Source organism: Sylvia atricapilla, chromosome 1 (assembly GCF_009819655.1).
Source record: "Sylvia atricapilla isolate bSylAtr1 chromosome 1, bSylAtr1.pri, whole genome shotgun sequence".
In the NCBI taxonomy this organism is placed as follows: Eukaryota; Metazoa; Chordata; class Aves; order Passeriformes; family Sylviidae; genus Sylvia; species Sylvia atricapilla.
Window position 1 is genome coordinate 5310871 of NC_089140.1, and position 27672 is coordinate 5338542.

The window sequence follows — 27672 nt, forward strand, 5'->3', positions numbered from 1 at the left end:
AATTTCCTCTTTAGAGAGAAGAGAAAGGGATAGACTTGAATTCCTCACACGTTTTCAGAAGATCCTTTTTACTCTGCCGGATTTTAGGTGTGTTTAGTCCTTGGCTACATCTTGCTGATGCTCTGGCAGAATTGCAGTCTCACTAACTGACGTCAGAGTGGATCGTCAAGGCTGATATTTGAGCGAGGGAGACTGCTGTGTACTGAGGTTACCTAGCCCTTAAGCAGCCATGTGCACTGAGATAATCATTTTACAAACTAATAAACCATATCCCTCTTCTTGCTCTTGGTTTGTTTTTGGTTTTTTTTTTCCCCTTTTTCTTTTATCACCTTCTTCCGTCGTATTCTGCTTCTTCTTCTTCCCTCTTCTTCTCATTTTCCCTGCAGTTCATTTCCTGCCCTATTTCTTTATCTATTCTTCTCCCACTGCACTGTTCCTTCCCTAGCTGTTACGGAGATGTGTGATAATGCAGTAGATTGGAGCTGGATCCCCTTCCCTGCTCCTGTCTTCCACTCCTTGTGCTGCCTTCCCAGGTCCTCTGGCACTTGTCCCATGGGGGGAGAGTAGAAGCAAAGGAAGTATCACACTGTGAGCTGAATGCCACCTTGACCCTTTCTATTTCAGTACATCCTTAATTGTCAAGTGTTAGACAAATACCTGGAGGCTAGGAATGACTGTCCAACCTCTTAACTTTGCCGAGTCTGAATACCTGTAATTAAGTCTCTCTTCCTCCGAAGCGCTTGATTTAAAATGGAACTTGCTGCTCTCCCCCAAGAACTTCCTCGCTCCTGAAAACGTGTTTGCAAAATGTTGTTTCTCTTTCCCCTTTTTCCTTTCTGGGGGTTTCCAGACTCTCCTTGGCATTAGTTATGGTCCCAGTGCAAACTTGGTGAAGCGCAGAACCAGCCACGGAAGCGTTTTCAGTTTCCGACTCCGTGGCAGAGACACTTGCTCCGAGACAGATTTTGCCGATGATGAGATCAGCATCGCTGGGGAAAATGAAAGCCACCGGGGCTCTCTCTTAATTCCAAGATCTGGGAGGCGTCCAAGCGTGCAAAGTCAAGTGAGCCATAGTTCTCACCCTACTACTCCCAACTACACCCAGACGGGCAAAAGGAACAGCTCAGTGGATTGCAATGGTGTGGTTTCCCTGATAGGAGGAGGCACCGGGGCACTCAACCCAGACCCTACTTCTCCTGCAGGGTTACTGCTCCCCCCAGTTATTATGGAAAAGCCTGGGACAGGCGACCTGGTGAGTACTTTATAACTTTTGTATGTGATTCGCACTCTCGTTTCCTTCTGAATGTTGTTGGAGATTGCTGTGATTTGTTTACGCCGTGTGGAGCCTACAGTGAGAAACGCAGACCCACCATTCCAGGCAGGGTGGGAAGACAATGAGTTAATTCACAGAGAAATGTGTGCCTGGTTGGCTCATCAGGGAGGTTCATGCCTTCTGGTGGGACTTTCTCTTCAGAGCTGTCAGGAAGCAAATACCTAAATCTTGAGTTTGACACAGACTTTCTTTTCTTTTTAAACTTGATTTCTTTTGACTTTTGAATACCTAACATTGTCTGGTGGATAGAAGATGATGTTTTTTAAATGATTCAGTGAGTCTTGCCATCTTGAGGCTGTGTTTCCTCTTGCTGTTTGCATCTGGCCTCTGGTCTTCTCTTGGACTACTTGAGGAGGGCTGTTCCTCCAGTCCACAAGTAGCTCCCAGAAGGGTTTAGCACCTAGTTCAAATAAAACCCAGGAAATGTGAACAGATGATACACAGATTTCAGCCCTTTTGCAGATTGCCAGCATCTTTGTTGCAGAGCAACACCATGAAAGGGTGTTTTTGGAAATAAAAACAGACCTGTCCAGGCAGAGCAATCTGGACAGATTGCTAGTTTGAGATACTGGAAATCCAACTTTTTTTGTATAGATAATCTGCATTGAAGCTCATCACTCCCAATAGTCTTGAAAATGATGGAGGTCATTACTACAGTCAGTGTGGGCAGGATTTATTGAATTTTAAGGATCAAAAATGGATCAGAATAATCTCTGTCCTTGGAAGTGCCTCTTTCTGTTTAGTTTAACCACAAATCTTAAGTTATGTGAGATAAAGCCCACTCAGAGTAACAAGGTGCCAAAACCAGGTTACATTGGTAGGGGAAAAAAACCAAATGTGATTATAACATGTATTAGCCAAGGTATCTCCTAAAGGGAAAGGTGAGTGAGATGGATCCCAGCTGTGGTGTCAGATTATCAGTAAATTGAGAAGGAGTTTTTTTCTCTAGAGCCAAGCAGCTTCATTCCTTTCAGGGTTTGGGCTGAATTTTTTTCCTCACCTATCTGGGCATTCCCTGTAGTGCTGCAAATAGACTCTCACACCACCCATGAGCAAAGGGGCCGTGCTGCATGTGGGAAACTGGTTGGTGTGAGAATTATCTGTTTCATTGACAGTTTTGAGATTGTTGCTGCTTTTTGGGATGTTCACATCTTCCTTCATTTAGGACTTTGGTAATCCCACTTTTACTCTCTGTGGACAAGGATGACCAATCCTGAGACAATTCTGTAAACAACTGGGCAAGAGAAATGCTGTTTGTAGATAGGGAAGTTTTATTTGATTTAGCTTTGTGAAAAAAAAAAAATTAAAGAAGGTGTGTTTTAAAGGAGCTGGGGAAGAAAATTTGTGCATGTTAAAAAAAATATTCTGAACCAAAGTCAGAAGACCTCAGTAGATGAGTAGGGGATGTCCCCTTTTTTCTCTGTAAGGAAAGCAGCTCTGCAGGCTGCTGAGGCTGTCCTAGCTGTCAGAAAAAGCTTAGCAAAGCACAAGAGCACTCAACCTTTCACAGAAAATATTGGTATTTTACAGGATTGGGTCCTGAGGTGACAGGGAGGCTCTGAGCTCTGCTGGCATTTACTTTCATTTGTCAGCTTCCTGCCTTTTGAAAAAAAAATGGATGTTGAAAATTGGATGGCCGGGGTGGGTGAGCTCACTTGGCGGTTCCCTGGACATCTAGGAAATAACACCCAGGCACTACAGTACCAGATGCTCATCCAGTGATGCAATGTGAGGGATGTTGTGTCTTCTGCAAAACAGGTTTGGTATCTAATCTATCCAGAAAATGTGAGCTGCAGTTAAAAGCTAATTGGCAAGGGGCCCATTGCTGTACAGATGTATTCTCTACAGGAGTCGTAAGCGCCGGGCACAAACGTGCAGCCTCAGCTGTAGCTCAGGCAGAAGGAAATAGCAAATCTGACCCCTCAGCGTGCTTGGAGATAAATCAGCATGTTTCTTGGCTTTGGACTTGATGATTTTCACCTTTTCTCATGTTAAAAATTGTAGGTTTTTTTTTTTTCTTTGTTAGCAGCCCTAGTTTCTTTTTACAATCTCTTAATACGTTTGGGGAAGGTCAAAGGAAGATGTTGCAGTTACCTCATTAACCTCACTGACCCTGCTGCTGTTGTTTGTTTTGGACAAGTGTGAGCCCGTGGTGGAAAAGGAGCCACTTGGGCTATCTGTTGTGTCTTTCATGAGCAAGAAATGAAGGGCCAGTCCATGAAAATATATCACTGTACCATGGCTTAAGCCCTGACTTGCAGCTTCCCAAGGTGTAACTGTGGCTTCGCTCATGCAAATAGAACACCTGGGTAGATGGAGCTGAAAAAACCCACAATTTACAGCATTAGATTTTTGAAGATGCACTTTTTTATGTCACTCTGTGATGCTGAGTAGTATCAGATGAACATAACACAGGCTCATCAGACTGCTACTAAGCAAGGAGATCACTGAATTCTGATTTGGGGAAAGCTTGGAGGAGCACTTCTGATTTAAAAGACAGAGCAAACATCAAAGAAGATCTGGTTTTGCATTTTCAACCTGTAGCCCTTCAGTCACAAATAGTGACCTAGCCTATAGTTACCACAAATGATTCCAAAGTGGATCCTCCTCAGGTTTCTACAGGAAATCACAGTCATTATTCACTTTTGAGCATTTCAGCTTGATCAGCTTTAGCAATATTCACCCTGAACAGTTTACCCCAGACTAAGTTGGGCTGGGACCACAATGAAAACTTCCATGCCTTTGTGTCATCACAGCTGCTACCCCCTGTCCCAGCCAAGGGACATTTGCCCATGGGAATGAGCTGAAATGAAAACATCTGTGCAGTTCAGCTGCCCTCTCCCAAGAGAGAAGTGGCTGCAGCAGGTTATCCCACTATTCAGGCTGGTGACTCAGAGGAGTGACATTCTGGCACTTGGCTGCAGAAAAGCATGTAAGATAAAAAAGCTGGTTTCAAATGCTTCGCAGATGGCCTTGGATTCTTGGCACGAATGGATGAGTGGGTTTCCATGAGAAACCAAGTGTGTTTGCACTGTCCATCTCCTCTCCCTAATTCCTAAATGCAGCTGAGGGAAAAGGGAGGATTTTAGCACCATCTCAGTGGATGGTGCTAGAGCCCATCAGTCTCACAAGGTGGGGCAGCCCATCAGGTTTGCTGGCCATGGTCAGCACCTGCCCATGAACTCATCTGCAGCAAAGTAGTCCTCAAAGTTCCCAGGGGCTTCAGTGCACAGCCTGAGCAAAAGGAGGACATCCTACCCTCTGCAGGGAGCCCGTGCATCTCTGCACACTCTGCTACACCCATGGGTGTCCCCATGATGCCTTATTATTGTTGGCTGTTTACTATGGTTAGATACTTATTTGTTACGGAATATCTATTAAGAGTAGATATTTAGGATGGAGACTCGACAAAGTCAAGCATCTAAAGGGGAGAAATGATGCTTAAAGTTTCAGCTTTCATGTTTTTCAGATTCTGTGCTGCCCAGGGGTGCAGTTCTGAGCCTCATGTAAAGTGTTAGTAAGCTCTCCTCACAGAGCAGGCAGACAAAACAAATCCTTTTCCTGCTGAAGACCAAGGACAACTTTCAGGGCTAAAAATACAAACTAGGGTGGACTGAAGGGAGGAACAAGAAGGATGAGACCTCACAACCTGGAGCTGTAATTGGACAATTAAACCTCAATATGCAAATGGACCAAAACTTATAAAAATCTAAGATCTCATGACTGGTGAGCCATTTTGTGACCATTCTAAGTCCACGTTGGGTGTAGCCCTGGTCAGGCCCTATTGAAAGGCCTTTTCAATAAATACCTACTTTATTCTCTAGCTCTGTCCAATCTCTGTTTCAGGTCATCCTCCCTAAGGCATCACCCATGCCACAAGAGTTCCCACAAGGAGCAGGGGCAGCATTGTGGGGAGCTGCACAGAGGGTTCACTGCAGAGAGGGTTCCAGCCAGAGAGCCTGCAGAGGTGATAGGAAAAGCAAATTAGTGTGACATTAAAGTGTGGTCTGAAAAGACCCTTCACAAAATCGAGTCTGGGTCCAGCAGTCATCACCTGGAGGGGACAAGCAAGAGATGGTCAGGTGTGGAGGGGTGCAGGGAGCTTCTTCCAGGAAACCCATGGCAAGTCCTGGTCACTCTTGTGGAAATGTAGAGGATTCAGTCAGGACTGTCCTATTCTCCCACCAGCTTTCATCAAGTGGTGCAGCTGCTGATTTTATCAACTTGCCACAGTGTAAATAAGACATAAGTAGGACCTGGTGACTATGCTAGAAGTCCTCATTGTTTTTTGTCTTGACCTGAACTGAGAGTTTTGAAAAATGATACATTTTTACACTCCTTTTGTCTTGTTTAGGGAAAGTCTATATGTTATGTAAGTAACTTCAGGGCACACTACAACCTAAAGGTTCTGCACCTTCCTGCACTATTTATTTGTGGCTTTGCATTGCTCTGTTGTGTCTTGGTGTTTCTTAGTTAAGAGGTTAGAATAACACCTCCCTTCACAAGGTATTGGTATGCTTGAGCAGAATCTGATTTAGTTAATGAGCTCTTACCTGGAGTTCAGTTTATCCATGGATTCTGATGAGGCTGAGTGAGATCTCACCTCAGGAACAGGTAAAGGTTAAGGAACACACAAAACAACATCCCTTCTTGCCTCCTAAATTCAACTGGAGCCTTTCCTGTAACAGTGGAGGGAAATCACAAGATTTTTAATTTAACCTGACTTTACATTTGCTCCAGAGGTTGGAAGTGCAAGAGGAATGGATGCAGGACTGAAAGAGTGATGCTTTCCAAGTGGGCACTGGCTGTTAGCTGGTGATCCCACTGCTCTGCTTTCCCTGGGGCACCTCCTCACCAGAGCTTCCCATCAGACCAGGAGCAGGGCTGTGATGTGGTTTTGGGATGGGCAACGAGGCTGCAGTGACCTGGGAACATCCTCCTGCACACATAACCAACCTTTCCTGCCTTTCTTCTTGGTCACACTTTTGTTTCCTCTTCTAGGAAATTTGAATTGCTGAGCATTGCTAGATTGGCAGGAGGCAAAATACCTGGAGAGTGAGCCCTTGAGAGGCCAAGCTGTTTATCAAGGGACTGAAATAAAGACTTAGAAATTTATCTTTAGATTATATTAACTGTTGTGATATTATTTTAAAAAGAAAAACAAACAAACAAAAAAGGCCTTCCTTTTTGTTTCGGCTAAGCATAAAGGCTTTTGCTGACCACATTAGTTTGAGGTTTTCATGTTGATCCTAAAACCACCCTGAGGTAAAATTTCTCTCTTTCATTTCTTGCTTTGCCACAGGACTGGTGAAAAGGGAAAGTGTTAGCAGTTTCCATGTTCAGAAATAAAGGTCAACAGAATAAGTCATCCAAAAATCTGCCAATAAGTTATGTGGATAAAAGCTACACAGTCCTCTGATGCTGTCACAAAGAGAGTTGTCACCACAGCTCTGGTTTCTGCTCATTTCAAACTTTGCTCTTGTACAGCCGAAGTGTAAATCACTCAGATTTGGTACAAATATTTCAAACTGCTTTAGTTTAAGGTGCACTCTTTAAATAGTCAAGTGTCCCCAAAATTAAGTGGTTTCTTTTTAATGATGTGCTCTATTATGGCCACCTCCAATTTCATTAAAGATTTGTGCCGGTGCCTTACTGGGTCCATTGCTCATGGTGAGTCCTGCCCACCTCTTTTTCTGCTTGAAAAATTTTGCAGTGTACAAAGAAAATTACACCTGTCCTGGTTCCCAAAAATGGTCTTTAAAAATGCAGTAGCATAGCAGTGTTTAAGCCCATCTTCACATAATCATTTTGACATAGTTCAAAACTGTAGGCAGTGAGAAGAAAATATCTCTGTTATGCATCTTCATTTACATGTAAATTACTGAATAGTATTTTTGTCTCTATAGAATTTAACTAATCCAAAGGAGGAACATTTCCAGTCAGTCAGGGGCAACACAAATAATCTTGTCCTGCTGGAAGTGCCTATGTTTAACTCCATTGTGATTTCTCATTTGGATCCTAGGGAGACTCCTTGCATAACTATGGGGACTGCTGTTATTTTATGCTTAATTTCTATAGAAATATAAGTACAATGAGCAACTGTGCCTGTGTGTGTTCTCTCAGAGATGATAATAGCCTTTATGCTGCCTGCTTGTCCAGTTCCTGGAATTGTTTCTGTCTCACAGTGCAAAAGCTGCCAGTTCCTTGTGTGACTATCAGCTATCTATTCTAAAATAAATAATAATAATATAAACCTAAACCCACACATATCTATTCTTTACACAGGGCAAAAGCTCATTAAATTCCTTAAGCAGCTTTAATAATTTTAAGCGATTCACCTGGATGGAAACTTTCTTTCCTGGAAAAAATCTTCCTAGCAAGTGACAAAGTGACTACATGATGGATTTACTGCTCTGTTGGCAGATCTTTGCCCAGTGGCATTGCATGCTGCACACTGTCCTGGCTCTAGGGATGAACCTCTGCTGTGTGCCTGGTGCCAGAGGGCTGGCAGGAAACAGGGACTTGGTTTAGCAGGGTTTTGGTTTAGGTAAATAAATTCTAAGAAAAAAATAGGAAGAATGAATTTCTGAATATTTTTCCTTTGGCTTTCTACCTCTTTGCACTTGTGAGTAAAAGGTGGCTTTAAGATAAAGGACTCTTGGGAAGGAGGTTGTCTGATGACATGGTGCTGGTACATCCTATGCTTTAGGTCAGGTAGGATGGGAAGATATTAGAGCTGAAAAAGAGTGAAATAATCCAGCGAGATTTGAAATTTGATGGTTTTTTTATGGTTCATTTTACAGAGGTGAACTTGTGTTTTTTTTCCTCCTTCTCTCTCTCTCTCTCTTTTTTTTTTTTTTCCTTTTTTTTTTTTGTTCTTTTTTTCTTTTTTTTTTAATAATCTACCTAAAAGTTTGTCTCCCTCCTGTTTTTCTTCACTCTGTCTAGCTATTTCTTTTTGGTACCATGCATTTGTTATGTATTCCAAACTGCTGTGAATGATTATGCAATTTTGTAGATGCTTTCTTCATTAATAAAACATTTGTTGCTTCATTGGGTTTTTTATTGGATGTTTTTGAGGTGAAGGAAATCAAGCAAACTAATGCATCTGAAACACCATTCCTGGTATTCCCTGGCTCCTTAGCCAAGGAGAGAGTGTTTTCTTGTTGTGCACAAGTACGACTCTATTTGAAGAGTTTCTGATCATAACTTTCCTTTTGAGGTGACTTTCTCAGTTACTCAATGGACAATGAGCTGATTCAGTTGAGGCTTTTTTTGAAAAGGATGTTTTAGGGGGGAAAAAAAGGCCATTTTGGAGCATTACTGCTTTTCTGGACCACCTAATATTTTAAGTGCTTAGTTTCAAAGGCCTTACTCTTCTCTAATCTTGCAGTGATTGGTATTTTTAACTGCAGTACTTGAAGTGACCTGGGACCATCATCCTGGTTATAATTTTCATTGTCAACCAGTGGCCAAACATCTTTGCCCTTTGCTGAGGATATCCCCTGCCCTGAAGAGGTCACAGTCCAGAAAGACAGCTTGTAGAGCTTCAGCTCCATTTTTTTCCTTGCTTTTCTCATGGAATTGCCTTTCTTGAAGAGCATTTTTGGTAGAGAAATGGTGAAGAGGAGGGACCCTGTGCACAAAGAGCAGAGCTGTGGAGCTGCTGCTTTTGGCACATCTCAGGTGTCACCCCAGGTGCTGATCAAGGCGGCCAGGGGCTGATCAGACCCAAGTGATGAGAAGATCCAGAAGGTTCAGTCTAATTCCTGTGGCCCATTTGTCTATGGAGAGACTACAGCAGCTACTCTGATGTCTGAATAAACCAGAGCTTCTCATCTTTGTAGAGATTTCTTCTCATTTCCCATTTCCTTGGGCTATAACACAAGAGACATCAGCATCCGTCTGTCTACACCTGTCTTGTTATACAGTGTCTCAGACCTCACAGCCTGGTTGCTTGAAGACCAGGGCAGAGGCTGTTAAACATTTATTTTGGGAAACTGAGGGTCTCAACCAGGAGGTCTGTGGCAGACAATGATGCTGAATCTGGCTTTCTCAGGTTCTTGCACCTCAACCACTTTTCTTTCCACCTGTGTGGGATCTGGAGGAGTAAACAGAGAGGGATTCGTTCTCTATATGAAATGGGAGCTTGTAATAATAAAAGCCTTAACATCTTGCTCCTGTGAGCTGACAATATTAAGTGTTTCATGCAGTATGTGTCTTCAGCTATACTGTATTTCTGTCTGACTTCAGAAACCCAAGGCTACAAAAAGCATAAAACTAATTTAAAATGAGACATTAAACAAAGACAGTTTGGGAGTTCTGTTTTTCTGGTATTTGATTTCTTTGGGATTTCTTTTTTATGCTTTTCCTTGAGAAACATGAGAACAAGGGTTAGGTTTTTTATTTTTTTCCTGAGGAAAAGAAGCTAAGTCTCTCCCCTAATTATGGAGCTTCAGAATCCATAACACCAAAGATCACCACAATGACAATATGTTCCTGAGATTTGGCAGTGTTTCAGAACAAGGGAAAACATGTGTTGGGGAGTCAGTTTGCTTGGTATGATATCAGAGGTCTGTAATGGAGCTGTTACCCACGCCCTCTTTCTTTCCTAGCTGTATAATTAAATAGTTAACACATTTCAGAAATAATGGATTAATTAATGTAATTAAGCAAGCCTTCTTTCGTGAGCAAAGAGCATGGGAAAGCAGCACTGCTATTCCTCTGGCATTGTAAGCATTCCTGTATTTTCACCCACAGTTTGCATGAAGGTGAAGGGCAAAACAAATTCTCCAAAATTGCTCAGAGTGCCATTTTTAAAAATGCCTTTAACTCAGAAGTCAGTGAGCTTTAGACTCTTCAGATGGCAAAATCAATGCTTAGGATGTTTTGAAATTTCTACCCAGTGTTTGCCATGGTTTTACTGTGCTGATCCAGTGCGTTCCTTTAAACAGACCTCCCCCTCGGACGAGGCAAGCAAGAAACAGCTTTTAATGCCCCACCGGCCCTCAGTGGACCACTCAGAGGAGCCTTTTCAGAGGCAGAGGGCAGTGAGTGCTGTCAGCATCATCACCAGTGCCCTGGAAGGTAAGAGATGTCTCCTCAGTTCCCCAACCTAAAGCCACGTCCGCGGGGAAAAAGTGACACAAAATGCCCTGATGTCATTTTGAAAGAAGGCACCAAGGATAGTCATTACAATCCCTATAGCAGGGGCAACACAACCCTTATCTCGCCCATGGACTAGTAAAAATCCAGAGAAAATGCCCTGTAATCAGAATTGGAGCTGTAAGGTGTAAGATTTTGTGCTGTCATGGTGTTAGGTGTACACAGGGCTCACTGAAGTGCAGAGCAGCAGAGCAGCAGCCTTCTTTTGGGTCACTGTACATGTGCTGGTACCTCACCTCTCTGGAGCTGATGGAAAGCCTGGCATGTGCAGTCACCAGCCACGTACAGAATATCCAATTTGTGGGGGAGGAAAGTCTTGAAGTCTGTAAGTCTCTCACAACAGGGACACAATTACAGCCTGGTGCGTGTTTTGAGTCCCACCACAAAATCTGAGGATGCTCAAAGGACCTCTTCAACCGCGCAAATAATTCTGAACAAATCTTTCCATTGCTCTTCTCACAAGTTGCAGGAGGATTTTCCTCCTCTGAGTTTCCACAGGCAGGAACTTTGAGTGTTCCTCTTGCAAATTTATCAACAGCAAGACGGCTCAGAGAAGACCCCCCACATCCACAATCTTTTGACTTGGAGCATGAAAGGGCTTCCTGCACTTCTCTTGTGTCTCCTAGGACACTGCAAACAGAGATGAGGGAGGAGGTAACACCTCAGTACACAGAGAGATGTCAGTCAAGAACATAGCAGCAAGGGAAACTCTGGATTCTCCTGCAGCCTGATTCTCTGTGTGACTGATGGGTAGGGACTCATCTAAGAGATGTCTTACAGACAGGAACTGGACATTGCCCAGTGTGAAACCACAAAATCTTTCCTCATCCCCAGTTTTTTACCCTCCCCATGGTTATATTCAGCAGTATTGTGGCCAGCAGATATATTTGTGTTTGAATGAATAAAGAGCTGTGTTCTTAATAGGGAAATAATTGTTTTGGTGTATTCCAGTGTTTAATGTACTCTGTAAAGGTTTTATTTGTTTTCTGTGGGCTTTTAGCAATTAACTTTGTGACTGACTTGCTTTCTTGTAATGTGTTAAGAATGCCTAAAAGGGTTGAACTTCTTGTTTTTTGATGGTATTTTTCTGGTCCTTTATGCCACAGAAATAGAGGCCATCTAGGCTAGGATAACTCAGAGGGCATGGCACTCAGGAATGTGGTTTAGTGGTGCATTTGGCAGTCAAGGGATAACAGCTGGAATCAGTGATCTCAGAGGTCTTTTCCAACCTACATGGTTCTATGATTCTCTAGAAAATAAATCCTTATCAAAGGTTTCCTAACTCCCAGACTTTGATTAGTCACTGAAATGGAATACTTGTTAAGAAAGAATGTCAGATCAGAATAAAATATATCACAGGATTTCACCATATTCATGGCTGTAAGATTTGTGCCAAACTCTGAAACAGCCAGACCAGAAATCCCTTCCCCTTTACTTATTTGGTTTCTTCTCTCAGCTCTTGGGTAGTCAACAACTGTCTGTTTTTTTCCAGACATTACAAAGCCTTGCAGACAAGAAAGGACCTATTTCTTTTTAAATTTAAAAATAAGGGAAAAAACATCTCTGACACAATGCTGGTTGTATTTTCCTGATCACTTTTTAACAGTAGCAGAAAAAACCAGAGGCAAATTTTACTTTTTCTTTTGCAGATATTAAAAAAAATGAATAGCTATTTTGTGTTTTCCAAAGGTCATATTTACTGGGAAAGGATGTGGATTCTTAATTGACTTAAACCATTTTAATGCCACATCACTGCCAAAAGAGGACAGTCACACCCTCCTCCTTCCCTTGCTGTGTTTCTACACTTTGTATGATTGGTTTTCAGCTGGATTAAGAAGCAGAACCCGCTCACCCAGAAGGTCCAGGAGCACAAAAGCTGGCAAAAAAACAGAGAAATAACATGTGGCTGAGACTGAAAAGGGTGAAACCAAGCCTTTTAGCAGCAACCTGAACTCAAAGGGGCTTATGTTGTCAAGAATAAGGATATATATCTATGTATTCTAGATTTACATGGGAAATGATATTCATAAGGAATTCACTGCCCTAAACCCTTTATATCTTTTAGAGGAAAGTTAAAAAAAATTTTGCATTGAAATTTGTGGTTCTCAAATAATTTTAGGGTTTACCTGTAAGCCATCTCTTTGGAGGCTGGAAAGAGTCATTTCTTGGGAGCAATTTGGCAGTGTAGATGTGTGTGCAAAACCTGTGCAGGTAGGACACCACACAGTATTTTGAAAGCTTTATGGAAGACGCCTGATTACACAGTTCTGTTGTCCTTTGAAGAAAAGCGGATGAAGGATCAGAGAATCTGAGGGAAAATCCTCCAAGATCAGCAAGTCCAACCTTTGACTGAATACCCCTGTGCCCACCAAACCATATTGCAAAGTGCCATGTCCACTCAGTTTTTTAACACTTGCAGGGATGGTGACTCCATCTGTGCTTAATCACTCTTTCAGTGAATTTTTTTTCCCAATATCCAATCTGAAGCTTCCCTGGCACAGCTTGGGGCCATTTCCCCTTGTCCCAAATGCTTCCTGCCTTGGGAGAGGAGGCTGTTTATAAACTGATTGAAATAACAGCCTTGGCTGAAGTTTTCCTGTTATCAGTGCAGCTTCTAATTATATAGACTAAAACCATAATACAGCATTCCATGCCCATAAAGGAATCAGAAGAGGAAGGCATTAAGCAATTCTGCTGATCATTGTCATTTAGCCATTCACTGTCTTTTTTGGCTTTTCTCTTGTTCGCCGTTTAACACAAATTATACTGATGAAGATATTTCAGTTCTTTTGTGCATAGGTAAAATGAGCATGTGAAAGTGGTATTACAGGCAATATTTTAAGAGCACCTTTAAAAGGCACGCTGGAGTTTTAGTAGCATTTTGAAACTGGCTTATGTGCTCCCTGATTTTGTCTGTGGACCTTTCAGAAAAATCAGATATTTAATGCCTTTTTGGATTGCCCATCAAGGACAGAAACTCTGTTGACAACCAGTGATACTCTGGTTCTCAAGTACTTAAATCAGCTTTAAATTTTGGATTTAAGCTCTTTCATCTCTTACCTGCTTTAAAAGGTATTACTTAAGATACTTTGAAAATGTGACCAGGGAAGGAAAAATACGTATTCCAGTCTAAATTCAGTGAAGATAAAGTATTCTAATCCATTTGAACTTGGCAAAATGGAAAACAGAGTAACAATCCAAGCCTATATATAATATTAGGCTTCACATTTATAGTGTGATTCTCACTTTTTCCATGTGACACTTTTAAAAGGTTTTTACTTTCAGAACAGGTCACTGTCTGCTAAGTGCAGGTCAACTGGCTAAAACCCCGAAGTGTGCAATTTGCCAGCCTGTTAGGACAGGATTTTTTTTTACCTTTGAAAAAAGTTTGGGGTAATTTGTGGGCCTTCCTCTGTGTAATGAGTAATTTTAAGTGTTCCCTTGTCCTATAACTCAGTGTGAATTGACTGTGACTTTGCTGCTTTGTGGCTTAGAGCTCGAGGAATCACACCAGAAATGTCCTCCCTGCTGGAACCACTTTGCTGTTAAATTCCTCATTTGGGATTGCTGCCCGCTTTGGCTTTTAATCAAGAAATTTGTCAAGTTTGTGGTAATGGACCCGTTTACTGACCTCACCATCACCCTCTGCATTGTGCTGAACACGCTTTTCATGGCCTTGGAGCACTACAAGATGACGAAGGAGTTTGACCACATGCTGTACATCGGCAATTTGGTAAGTCAGTGGGAACTTGAAGTGACACCTGAGGGGTGAATTTCCTGCCTTTTAAAGTTTTGGCCATGGCTTGGGAATGTCCCATTTTGGTAAACTGCCAGCATTGCTTTGCCTTCATCAAGCAAGTCCATGCAGCCACCTCTTTCTGAAGAGAGCTGAATGAAGAACAAGTGTCTATTTTTATCAAGCTAACATATTCCAGTGTTATTAGTAACCATCAAAGCCGTGGTTTTGGGCTGTTCCTGATAGATATCTGCTTAAGGAAATGAGATAAGGGAAAGGTTAATGAGTTTTATTTGAGATTTCTGGTAAAGCACCCATAAGGCAGCAGCTCTTGGTGACTAATAGTGGCTTTTATGTAAAAAAAGAAACCTAGAGAAAAAAAAGCAAGGCAAGATCTTGGAGGGAAATGGAGCTGTGTTTGATCATGGGTTGATATCTGTGCTGGAAGGTGCCTGAAGTATATCTTCTACATGTTCTGGGTCCTATGAAAACCCCTTGGGCAGAGGGGACATGGAGCAAAGCACAGCTGATGATTTGAGGGGAAAAATTTGCTTGCAAAGCAAGCAGAGACTACAACTCTCCAAAGAAAAGCAGAGGGGCAGTCTGCAGTCAAGCTGCAGGGACAGCAGAAAAGCCTTTCCAAGGGCAACATGGTACAGTTTGTGACCCAGGGGGACACTAAAATTCTGTAATTACCACAAAATGGAATCTTTTTCTTTAATCATCTTTCTCTGAGTTATGTTTGAAAGTTGCTGTGTGTTGCTGCTTTAAAACCTAATGTTTAGAATCCTTTTAATTGTAGAGGGGTCTGAATTAGAAAAGGCACAGGCCATCTAGCTATGGCATGGAGGGATTGCTCCTAAAAGGTAGTGGTAGCAGCAGAGATATCCTATAGGAACATGAGTGATCCTGTAGGAACAGGAGTGATATAGAGATTCTGGAAGGTGGATGCTGCTGAGTTTGCATTTGAGGAGCTCACATCAGAGATTAAAAAACCCTCTTCATTTCTGTAAAAACAAAGGCTGCAGTATCTCAAAGCTGGATTCATGTCACCTAACTTGAGGTATTTACAGCACAGGAGATTGTCTATGCCAGTTGTCTTTGTCTCTTTTTTAAAGCCAATGGTAAGTAATGGACAGTCTCAAGCCCCATTAATGTGATGTTGTGGAGACATTTACTTTTGGATAAGGTGAACAGTGGCCTGTAGGGCTGTGCCTTTAGTAGCCATTGACCACAGTGGGTGCACACAGAGGCACTGCAGATGTGAGACCTGCCTTCAGTGAGAAGCCTCCCATGCTGGCAGCTTTGGGTGGGTCATAGCAATAACCAGGCATTTTGTATCAGTCCTAGAATATGGGACTATTTGTGTTATAACACATATGGATTTTTTTTCTTTTCTCTGGTCTTTGTTATTTGTAGCTCTGGGCTTCCATGGGCAGGTTGAGGTTATTCTCCTGGGCTTTGGGACCTGTCTGCAGCTTTTCAGCTGATGTGCCTTGGCAAATCTCCCTCTGTTGTTGAGCTAAGCAGAAATCTGTTTGGGTCTCTCTTGCTCCATACCCACGCTTTTGCCCCCTGCAGAAAGCAGTAGCTAAGGATAGCTTGGAAATCATCTTACAGAACTGTATCCAGCTTCACTTTGCAGCCAGCATTCCTTCTTGTTGCTCAACAATTTGTGGCCTTCTGAGATGACTTGAAAAAATTCCTTTGCATCCATCAAAGCAGGTGGCAAAGCTGCCACTTCCCTCTCTGGCATTTGGGATAGTCAAGGTGTCTGCTCTTCACTCTGCTTTTGGCAGATCAGCTTCCCCCTTTGCAGACCACAGGCAGTGAAACTTTAGCCCTTGGCATCCTTCCTGCCAGCACAGCTCCTGCAGACCTGCCAGGGCTGAGCAGGGCTGTGCCAGGTGCCATCAGGAAATTAGACAATCAGTAGAGACAGGAATTTTGCAGACAGAGAAATTTTGCAGAAAGACACTTCTTTTTTTCTTTCTTTTTTTTTTTTTTTCAGAGAGAGAAATTTTACAAAGCAAATTTTGCAAAAATTTGCAAAAAAAAAAAAAAAAAAAAAAAAAAAAAAAAAAAAAAAAAAGAAAAATCTCACTGTGAGTTTCTTAGCATTGCCTAGAGCTATTTCTCTTCTTTGTGCTGAAGTGTAAAGTAAGCAAAACAGCCTGCCTGTATTTTTTTGTAACAGGCTGATGGCTCAGGGTTCCCCTTCTCCTGAGATCCCAGCTTGAGTCCGTGGGAGCCCAAACTGTCCCAGCTCACCCTCACCAGCTTTACTAAACCCCCACATAACTGGATTAATTGTGAGCAGAACAGGTCAGAGAAAGGTAACTCCATTTTGTGGAAGATTTTGCAAAGTCATTTGTAATGAAAATTGACATTTTTTGCAATTCTCTGTGAAAGGGAAGGGAGTCCCAGCTCCAGGGCAGGCTGCCAGGTGACTGCATCCCCTAAGCTGCAGACTGCCAGCCCCCCCTCTGCCCCCACACTGGCTGGCTGGCTGGCTGTCTTCCCATTACATCTGACCCTCTTTGAGTGATTATGCTGGCATTAAACAGGAGAAATATTAAAGAGGGCAGGTCTTTGCCTTTTTTTTTTTTTTTTTTTTTTTTTTTTTAACTTGGAGCAAATGTTTCTGAGAGAAAGGAAAGAATGGGAATGGAGTATGGATTTTTCTTTCCCTGGATCTGCCAGTCATTGGGGCTCTCCCGCTGTGATTGCCCATCTACTTCATTCAGCACCTGCTACTTTCAGCCCCTTTAGTTCATCCCTTACAGGAATGAACATTTTCAAATGTGATCAGAAGCCAGCTGAGCACGTGTACAGAGTTCATCTGCACACGCAGTGCCACCACTTAAAAAAATGAGTGGAGACAGCAAGGCTCCCTCAATTCCTGTTTTCCTTTAGAAGCTGAGGTACCATTATGCAACATTAAAGCCTAAATGGCTGAAATGACAGGTAAAAGGGTTTTGTCTTTTTTTTTTTTTTTTTTTTTTTTTTTTAAGACAAAGTGCTCCACATCAGCAGTGTCATATTTAACACCAGTAGGATGTTAAGCTGCTTGTTTTCTTTCCAGCCTTTATCACATGAAACACCCAGCCCCTTGTGCAGGCACAGTGGACCAGGTGCTGGGTGAGATTTGTGGCTGGTGCACACACACACACACAACTCCTGATGCCTTCAGGAAGGCTCAGACATTTTGCTGTCTTGCTGTGACATTTCCTTCTCAGAAGGCTATTGATTAAAATGATTCAGGCAAAGAAAGTGATCCTCCTGAGTCATTTTCTCAGCAAGAGGGTTGCATAATGTGTGCAACGTGGTCTCGTAGTTTTTTAAGGCAGTCCCCTGGATACAATTTCACAGACACCCAGTTTTGACTTGTTCTCTGTTCCAGGAAAAATTCGAGCACTATGGTGGGAATCTTTGGTATCTCTAACCCCTGTGACTCAGAAGTTCTTTGCTAATTAGAAATATGAGACAGGCTGTTTGTTGTGTTCTTGGTATGAGGTGGTGATGGAAAGTTGCTCTATCCCCAGGTATTGCTGCAATACCAAGATATCATTTTCCTGAGGGGGAACAGGAGTTGCTTTCTGTAAGGAATTGTGTAAATGGCCACTTGGAATAATTAATTCCTGAAGCATTGCAGAGCAAAGCCAAACACTTATCAAATTCAGGCTATGATAATTTATTTTCATTCCTTAATATCATAATTGTATGATTTTACTCTTTCCCTTTCACGTCTTAGTGGGTGCCCATCTCTGTTGCTCAGAGTTTATCAGTTTTGCTGGGATAATGTTGCAAATATTCAACTTCCTGGAAGGAAAACATTTCTTCTTGACTCTATGTTAGTGATACATGACCTCTGGATTTCCTCCTCTATTTTGACCTACAAAGGGCATTAATGCTGATTGTTTCATAGAAAATCATGTAATTTGATTTTACAGATATGATCCATTTCTGCAAATGTATCTATTTCTATTTCAGAAATTCCAGAATTTTTCAGAAACACAAGGCTCTGGGCAGCTTGTACTAGGATGTGATATGAAAATAAAGCAGTATATGACAAACTTGGTGCCCACATTTTGTCATTTTAAGTTGACTGTAGCATTGCACTATGCATTTAAAACATTACTTAAGCAGGGCGTACAAAAGGACAAAATCTGATTCTCTGGGATATTTTACAGGAATCTATTACAAGTGAATTTGCTGTCAGCAGCCTTCCTTTCCCCGCTCCCTCTGCCTCATAGGTAATATTTATATGTTGTTTTAAAGAAAAATGTTCCAATTAGAAGCTCTACCATATGACATTTGAACTGGGTCATAAATAACCAATGTGTTCCCAAGATGCAACGAGAAGAAAATTGCTGTGACTGTTTGTAAAAATAAATTAAAAAAAACAACAAACCAGGACTCAAATTAGAGTTTCTAATAGTCTTTGCTGCCAGCAATAACCTCAGAATAACTGGAGGCATGCATTGCCCTTCTATTGATAATAAGAACAAAATAAAAAGGGATAATACACCAGATACACTGCAGCACAAAAAGCCCTTAATACTCACTCTCCATTCACTTAGCTTTCTTCCACTGAAATGAATAGATTTAACCTTTATAAAAGGCACCTCTACACTTTTTTTTCTCTTTTTTAAACACTGTGATTATTCAGATGATGGAAGGAGATGGAAATGTATGTTCCAATCCAGATCCTGAAGTGATGTGTCTTTATAAGTTTACAGCAGTGTCAGATATTGTGAAAAGACTAGACAAAATTGTAATAGTGCTAAGTAGTCAGCCACAAAAAAAAACCCAAGTATTTGTTTGTAGAATGTGTCTGGCTTTCTGCTGGGTTCACCTGTGTGAGTGGAAACTCCACAAGCAAGGAGTTGTGTTGAAAAGGTTAGTTTGACTTCATATCTTCTTTCTGCAGGTCTTCACTGGGATCTTTACAGCAGAAATGATCTTCAAAGTAATTGCCCTTGACCCCTACTACTATTTCCAACAGGGATGGAATATTTTTGACAGCATAATTGTTATTCTAAGCCTGATGGAACTGGGTTTGTCCAGCATGGGAAACCTGTCTGTTTTACGCTCCTTTCGACTGGTAATGGTCTTAATCTGTTCTTAACCATCTTTTTTTTTTAATTACATATAAACTCTGACATGAATTCAACGTATTTTCTTAAAAATGCATCTGCCTATAATTGCTGCAAACTGGTGAACAGTATGTGACACTAATTACTGTGGGATAAATGGAATTGCTCCAAATTTACATCAGGGTAAATGAGAACATAATTTGATTCCTTCTAGCTGTGCCAGGTACTTGTAGCACACTTAAAATATTTGAATTCCAATTTGTAATAAAGATCTGCCATTTTATACCTGCACACCTGTTAGCACAGACAGTAGAAAATTGATAGCCCAAGAAATGCAAGAGCTGATAACTTGTTGTTTTAGGAGCTGTTATTCCTAAATTATGTTACAAACATGCCACTGTTCTTTTAGATGTTGTCAAAAGAAAATGTCTTTGAATTATTCAGAGAGAGATTTTTTTTTTTTTTTCTAGAATTGATCAGCATAACATAGCATCTGTCTTTCACAGGAACTCCTTAGCTGTCAGCTCCTTTGTTAAGCAGGGGCAGTGGTGTTCTATTAATGAGAGATTGGCAAAATGCTGGAACAGAAAAGTCCTTTCCTTTCCAGCTTGACATTTGTGTTGCACTTCATGTACCACGATGTCCATGCTAATTATTCTGGCCATTATATGTCTTCAAAATTTTAAAGATCAGGAAAATAAGCCCTTGTGGTTGCATTTACCAGAAAAAGAGATATTTTTTTCCCCCCAAAATTCTCTGCATTGCTCAAAAGCATAAATTTTCCATCACTGTCCTAAGTGTCTCCCTTCAGTTTTTGGAACAATTCTGCTTCAATAGGGTTTAATTTAAACCTTCAGCTGAAAGCACAAGGGCTAGGCACCATTTACATCCTTAAAATAGGTCTTAAGTGGGCCGTGGGCTGTGTACAGACTGCGTGATCCTCGGCACAGAGGTGATTTTCACCCTGGGACCTAACAGCTAATAACATCTGACTGAGCAAAGAGGAATTCCTTCTCTCATTGTGGGACCAAACCTGAAACCCTTCTCTCCTGATGCCTGCCAGGCTGTTTATTTTGAGGAGGAGAACCAACACAAAAGGAAATGCTAAGAAATAAATTTTGTCCTTCCATATTTTCCCCGCCGGTGGGGGAATGTGCCATTAAAACCATGTCTATCTAACCAGGCAAAGCATAGCTCAAGAAAACTTAATTCTCATCTGAGAAGCCCAGCTGATGTTTTATTAATAGAAGTAATGAGGTTAACAGGAAGTATGGCTAAAATCACCTTGTACCACACGCACTGTGGCATTTAACATCTTCCACGTTTTACTCACTTGAATAATTCATTGGCTGAAATGGCTGATGCTCCTGTGAGCTGACACTGTTGTTTATGTTCTGTTCACAGCTGCGAGTCTTCAAGTTGGCAAAGTCCTGGCCGACCTTAAACACCCTCATTAAAATCATTGGCAACTCTGTGGGTGCCCTGGGTAACCTCACTCTCGTGCTGGCCATCATTGTCTTCATTTTTGCTGTGGTAGGAATGCAGCTTTTTGGGAAGAGCTACTTGGACAATGTGAAGAAGATAAGCACGACTGGCAATCTGCCCCGGTGGCACATGAATGATTTCTTCCACTCCTTCCTCATCATCTTCCGGATTTTGTGTGGAGAGTGGATCGAGACCATGTGGGACTGTATGGAAGTAGCTGGGCAGCCGCTGTGCCTTCTCGTCTTCTTGTTGGTCATGGTGATAGGAAACCTGGTGGTGAGTTCTCAGGATGGTTTTTATTTTTCTTCCTTTCCTGGTGGGCACGTACAAACGTACACGGAATTGTTTTTTTTAATCCAGAAACAGCAAATATCAGGATTTTAATTCAATGAACCGAGTTGTCACCGAGAGAAATTTGCTCCTATGCCAAACACAAAGTTGCATTGCCTAGTTGACTAGTTGGGAATGAGGGCTTACAGGTTTTTTCAGAAGAGCAGATGTTTTACTGGAAGAAAGGCACATGGGTTGATCACAATGATTTTATTTCTTAGACTGTTCATGAGGCTGAACGCATTCCTGATCTCTTTTTTTATACAGGTGTGAGCACCACCTCAACAATCCCTATGTTGGGATAAATTTCTCTTTCCCTTCACTTCTGGCCCAGAACACACAAACCTTACCACAGCCCAGTGTCTCTGAGCAAAGTTTTGAACGTCTTTAGCCTGCATGTTTTAGGAAGCTGCAGGTTTTGTTTACAGTAATGTCACTGGCTCACTTGCTGGTTTTTTTAATAGACTATCCCATAAGCATGGCTTACATAAGCTCTGAACCTATTAAGACTGAATTATATTTCCCTGTTGACATCTTAAGGAGCGCTTTGCTGGCTTTCAGTCATTGTGGAAATGTTTTGCCTGTTCAGCTTACAGAGCATCTTTGATATTGTGGCTCTAATGGCCTTTACTGTTTATGTAGTGAGTTGTTTAATAGTAGATGCTGCTGTAAAAAAAAAAAAAAAAAAAAAAAAAAAAAAAAAAAAAAAAAAGAAGTTGGGCTTTGCTACTGATTGCTTTTAGTGGTTGTTTTGCTTTTAAGTAGCCGATGTTTGGGTCCTTGGCTGCTGGGGTAGATAAGTTCTTGAAAGAGCTCGTGGAAAAGCAAAATGTGTTGCTTTGTTTACATTAGCCTAAATTCTGATGGTTATTTTTGCACTGAAAGTGTTGATTGCAAGAACAAGGTGTATTTTTTAGGGTTTTTTTAAAAATGAAAGCCAAAAGATTAAACTGTGATTACTCAGGAAATGGGAAATTATTTATTTTTTTCCATGATTTACCATTTCTATAAATTCTCCTTGGAATTAAATTTGATTAGAAGAGCTGGGGCAAAATATTACTTTCTTTATTTAGGAAAAAACATTATTTATTATATCTTTTAGGAGAGTTTAGCCTGAGATCTAGAAAGAAATCTCCCCCTGCCATTAAGCAATGTGTTCTGTGTATGATGATGAAAGCTGGAAATAATATGTGTTAAATTCTGGGGGAAATGTTAACATTTGAAATATTCATGGGTTATTAAAAGATGTGAATTAGCAACATCTGATACCCTTAGATATTAACACTCATCAGTGTTCCTAAGTTCTGTTAAATATGAAATCTGGCTCAGCAGAGACTGCATTAACATTATCTACGTCTACTTAACCTTCAGTGCTCAAAAAAAGACTGTCCCAGATGTAAAACCAGATATTGAAAAACTCTGTCAGCATGGATAAGCTGAAGTTATTGGCCAGCTGAAAGAAAAAAATTGCTAGCTTTTCTCTTTTCAGCCAACAGTTCTGTAAGGATGCGGCGAAGTCTGATAAAGAGGAATGATTCTTGTGTTTGGTTGCTCATAGAAAAAAGAAAAGGAAATTATTTTATTGGCAATGAAAGTGATGAAAAGAACCACATATTCTGAATCCTGAGACTCACCCAGTGCCAACATGGAGATTCCATGATGTTGATTAGCAGGTAGAGAGGAGGTCATCTTACACCTCTGGCATCAGCAAAATTGTTGCTTTCTTCCAAGCAAGTAAGACTTCACCAACTCACTTACTTGCATAAGATCAAAAGATCCAAAAGTTCTGGTAGCTAAAAAGCACCACGAGCCCTTTCAAATAAAAACAAAACAAAAATACTCACGTGCAAAAGCTTTCACCTGTAACTCTGTTGGCGTCTGTGGCAGCAAGATTCTTCTTAATTTGCTTAGATCCTTTTTCCTCCTGTGAGTTTCAAGAGTCAGTTCTTATAAAGAATATTATCCTGGGGCTGTATCTCATTTGGACTCTAAATCATTCCATAGTGTCTGGAGGCATGGAGAAGATCTTGGTGTAGCAGATCTGTACGTGCATCTAAATTAAATACTTTTATCTGTCATCTCTGCCTTATGGTGATGTCTGTGGTCACTTTCCCAACTGCAAGGCTGAGGATTATGGAGCCAACTTGCTCTTGAGTTCCTGTAAAGTCTGCAAACTGGTGTTGAAATTGCTACAACTACTTCAATTCTATAGTATGTTCAGTGATTGGGTCTTATCCAGCCACACCAACATAATTTCAAAGGAATGGTGGAAGAAAAGCCAGGAAACTTAGTAACTGCCCTGGGCAACATCGTGTTATAGAGCAGTGCAGTTGTTGAAAGGAATTTTAGTACATCCTTAGTCTTTGGGTTGTGTTCATATATCCTGAAAATGTCTTGGACAATTTGTGTGCAATGCCACATGAAACTATATTTAAGGCCAGTCAGCTGGTGAATGAATCATCTTCAAGGAACTAAACTTTACAATACAGTTGGAGAACCGTGTGCTGTGTGACTGCCTTTTGCACAATAAAGCTTTGCTGCACTTGCCAGCTGGCCTTTTAGAGTCATTGAGGCTGCTTTAGAAGGTAGAACCAAACCAGACAGGTCATAAGAATTTCTTCCTCCTTTGTAAGAGAGACCTTCTGAAATAGCTGAGTAATTATACTTTTTGTATTTCAAAAGAAATACACAATAAAAATACGTTATGAATTTAAGTTTAAAATTCTTGATGTATTTTTATTGTGTATGTCTGTTACTGGAGTGAACAAGGAAAACCACCAAGGCCAGGAATTATTAGGATGATGTAGGAGAATTGGGGTCATGAGGCAGGTCCTGGTGCCCCCTGCTCTGGCAGATCAGCTGGTGCGAGAGCTGATGTGACACCAGCCACTTCTCAGGGGACAGCTGTGTGTGCTGGGCAATAAAAGTGACGCTTCCATCAGGGGCAGAACAACCTCCCAGCCTTGCTGTGAGTGTGTGAGGCATGCTGGCCACACTTTTACCCTCTGATGGCCGCCAGGATGAAGGATGGCTCCTGCCAGCGTCTCCTGAAGTGCCACCAAGGGAAGGACAGCCTGATGTGCCTCAGAAATTCACAGAATCCCAGAATCTCAGAATCACAAGGTTGGAAGAGACCTTCAAGGTCATTGAGTCCAACCCAGCCCTAACATCTCTACTAAACCCTGGCACCGAGTGCCACATCCAGGTTTTTTTGAACACATCCAGGGATGGTGACTCCACCACCTCTCCGGGCAGACCATTCCAGTACTTTATCACTGTTTCCATGAAAAACTTTTTCCTAGTGTCCAACCTATATGTCCCTTGGTGCAGCTTGAGTTTGTAGTCCTCCTCTTCTGTCAGGTGCTGCCTGGAGAAAGAGACCAACCCTCACCTGACTACAGCCACCTTTTAGGCAGTTGTAATGCACTTGCTGTCTTTGCTCCTGCTCCAGCTGGGCTTGTATGACCAAAAAAACATCTCTTGGTGTTAAATCCACAGAGCTGCAGGGCATTTACTGTCCTTCTGGGCTGCTGTTGTTTTACCTCTGTTCGATTCACACATCCCAGTACACCCATGGCACATTCACCCCTGTTCCCCATTCCACCACAAGCTGGCAAATCACTGCTGCATTTCCGTGGTAGATCCTGCATTACTGGAGTCACAAGCATGTGAACATGTAGGGTCTGTAGCCAGCAAAGTGACACCTTAAGAATTCTCCTTAAAAGTGAAATATAAGAATGGAATTCCTCCTTTAGGATCAGTCCTAGTCTATTTTTCCCCCTGCTGTCCATTCACTCAGGAAGAAATATTGATGACATTTTCTGAGAACACAAAGGTAGAAAGCACCACCAATTTCTAGGGTATCACACTGTCCTGTAGGCAGGATTGCATAACCATTATTGAATTAATGCATGATGCATGGAATTATGAAATACTAAGTGTAAGGTCATGCACTCAGCCCTGGTTAAATATTTATGTTATGATCTAGTAGCTTACCAACAGAAAATGTTTGAGAGTATATGTATCAGTCACCGAAATAATTACGAGGAGGTGCCTTTATAGTCAGATCTGGTTCATGGAGTCTGTGAAGCCCTAAAATATCTTACCACCCAAAAAATCTAAATATATTGGACTAAATAGCCCCTAAAACTACCTATTCCTGTCCCTGCCATCCTAGGAGGCAAACTCAGCTGTAGAAATCCCCATGTGGCTTGGTGTGTTGACCCAAGAGGACCTTCTAGTCCTGTGTTTTCCTATGGTAATTTCAGTGCCTGGCAGCAGAGGGTTTGGATGAGATTTAAAGTGACCACTCTGGTTAAACTCAGAGGAAACTTTTCTCTGAAAAAGTCAGATGTGCCTGAAACCTGTCTTTCTATTCTGCTTCCACATCTCAGGAAGGCTTTATGGATGTTTTTTCTGTTGTAATTTGCCCCATGAGACAGGCAGCAATATGGAAAGGTCCCATTGTTTGGTGGAAGAGGTTTTTGTCTGCCTACATGCCTTGCCTGTCCATGTAGGACAGATCCTTGAAGAGGTGTTCTGGGAAACCTCCAGCAGGTTAAAGTCGGTGGATTCTCAGACTGGTCAGACACCAGCAGAACCTCATTACGAGTCATTCACCATCATTTCCCTGTTGAACAGACAAAGTCTGTTGATAAAATGTGTTACCAGAGCTGCTCTGGTAACAGACACACGGTTCTGCAGCTGGGAAAGAAAGGAAAATCAAGTTACAGGGTTTTGAGTACCTGGTCTAGTGGAAGGTTCCATATCCATGGCAGAGGGGTTGAATTTTTAGGTCTGATTTTTAGTTCCCTTCTGACCCAAAACAGGAGATGATTCTACGAATGCGAGCAATGAAGAACTTCTTAGTGCTTCCACTTCATCCTGTTCTTTTACAAGAGTGTCCCTCCTAACCATGAGAACATTGTCCTGGGCACCACCAATGCAACCTGGAGGGAAATAATGGCCTAGAAGGAGGAGAAAGGCAAGAAAGAGGAAGGGTCATTTAGCATGGATCCTGGCCTGACAGAGGTGCAACAGAGAGATTTGAGATTGGGAGGATTGTTTGGGTGGGGAAGAGAAATGACTACAGCTTTATATGAAGCTTAATCTATGAGAAAAAATTCACAGCAATTCCCTGCCCTGAATCACTTTCTTAAATAACAAACTCTACGCAATATAAGGTGTCACTGGGTCCCATGTGTCTATCTAATTTTTTTGGTTTTGGCTTTGTTTGCTGAAGTTGCCTTTAGTTCAATGTTTAGAGTCAAGAAAACAGATCATACACCACAGAAGAGGCAGCTGTAATGTGCAGTGTGTAAATGTCTGAGACAGGGCTGGTATTTGGATTCTATGGTCTTCAACATGGGGGCTTTGCTTCTGTATAAACCCTTTTCTAGAGTTAATTACTGTGTGTCACTAATTGAGCACCATGGTCTCTAATTGAGGACCTTAAGAGTGAGTCTGTGTGGCCACCTGTGAAGGAGAATTGGTAGCCCACCCTGTGGGAATCCATCAGCTGGCTGGCTTTATGGGGGCTGCACAGGTCTATCCCAGCTGGAATATTGTGGTCAGTGCAGAGTATGAAGAAGTTTCATAATTCTGATCGAGATGATCTTGTGCATTTTCCCTCAGTGCCAGAAAAATATCCCTCAGCACATTTAATTTATTAGTGTAGGAGTATCCATAAAGTCCTGTCTCACTCAATGCTGATGCTTCTCCATCACTGCAAATTTCTCATCAGATCACGACTGGCCTTGAAAGAGGCTTATGGTAATGTCAGATTTTCTCTTTGTTTAAATGAAATGGGTACAGAAAAACTATCATTATCCCTTGTGGTAAAACCAGAAGTAATAGCAAAATAGCATCTTACAGGCCTGGGTAAAAGTGGATTACAATTTTTACATTTCAGGAGCTCAGACGACCAAAGCATATTAGGATGGTCAAAGGTGGTCTTCAGATGGAGATGTGTGTTTCTGCCTGACATGATAGGGCTGTCTCTGAGGGAAGATACATCAAAACTCCAATGCTTTTAAAAGACAGGAAGCATTAAACCAGGGAATTTCAAGCTTTATAAAACTTTTTAAAGGGTTGGTGAAGGGTTGTTTTACCCCAAAAAGTACAAGGCTACTTTAATTCAGATTACCTTTGTCAATAAATTAATGAAAATGGAATTCTGATGGTATATGATAACACTTTTCCAGCTATGGCATTCTGATAGCATATGATAGCACTTTTTCAGCTATTTCTTTATTTTCTTTTCAAATGATGTACAAATCTAGAATACCAAAGGCCCATTTTTGTGATGTTTTACTGTCTATCCCTAGAGAAATGCTTAACTCAAGGGTTCCAGCAAGACTTGCTGCCCTGAATCAAGTAATTATTTTTGCATTTAATAACAAACATTACTTACTCATGGGGGCTGAAGACATCCAATATGTGAAAAAAGGTTAACCTCCTTGGAGGAAAATGTAGTATTTGTATTGCACCTAATAATTAATATAAATGAAGTGGAATTTTAAAAT

The 27672-nt window shown here is 41.5% G+C and overlaps 1 protein-coding gene across 3 annotated transcripts in view; it reads left to right on the forward strand.

Annotated features, from left to right (window-relative positions):
• The window catches only part of LOC136358179 (sodium channel protein type 5 subunit alpha-like), a 176572-nt gene that overhangs the window by 59462 nt on the left and 89438 nt on the right, over window positions 1-27672 (forward strand). For 2 of the 3 annotated variants that reach the window (XM_066314104.1, XM_066314114.1), the window contains exons 9-12: window positions 10288-10420; window positions 13993-14231; window positions 19168-19341; window positions 20738-21094. In XM_066314104.1, the coding sequence (XP_066170201.1) occupies window positions 10288-10420; window positions 13993-14231; window positions 19168-19341; window positions 20738-21094 (903 nt within the window). Of the gene's footprint in view, window positions 1-850; window positions 1253-10287; window positions 10421-13992; window positions 14232-19167; window positions 19342-20737; window positions 21095-27672 lie in introns of all 3 variants that reach the window. The other variant, XM_066314122.1, reaches the window with a different exon arrangement.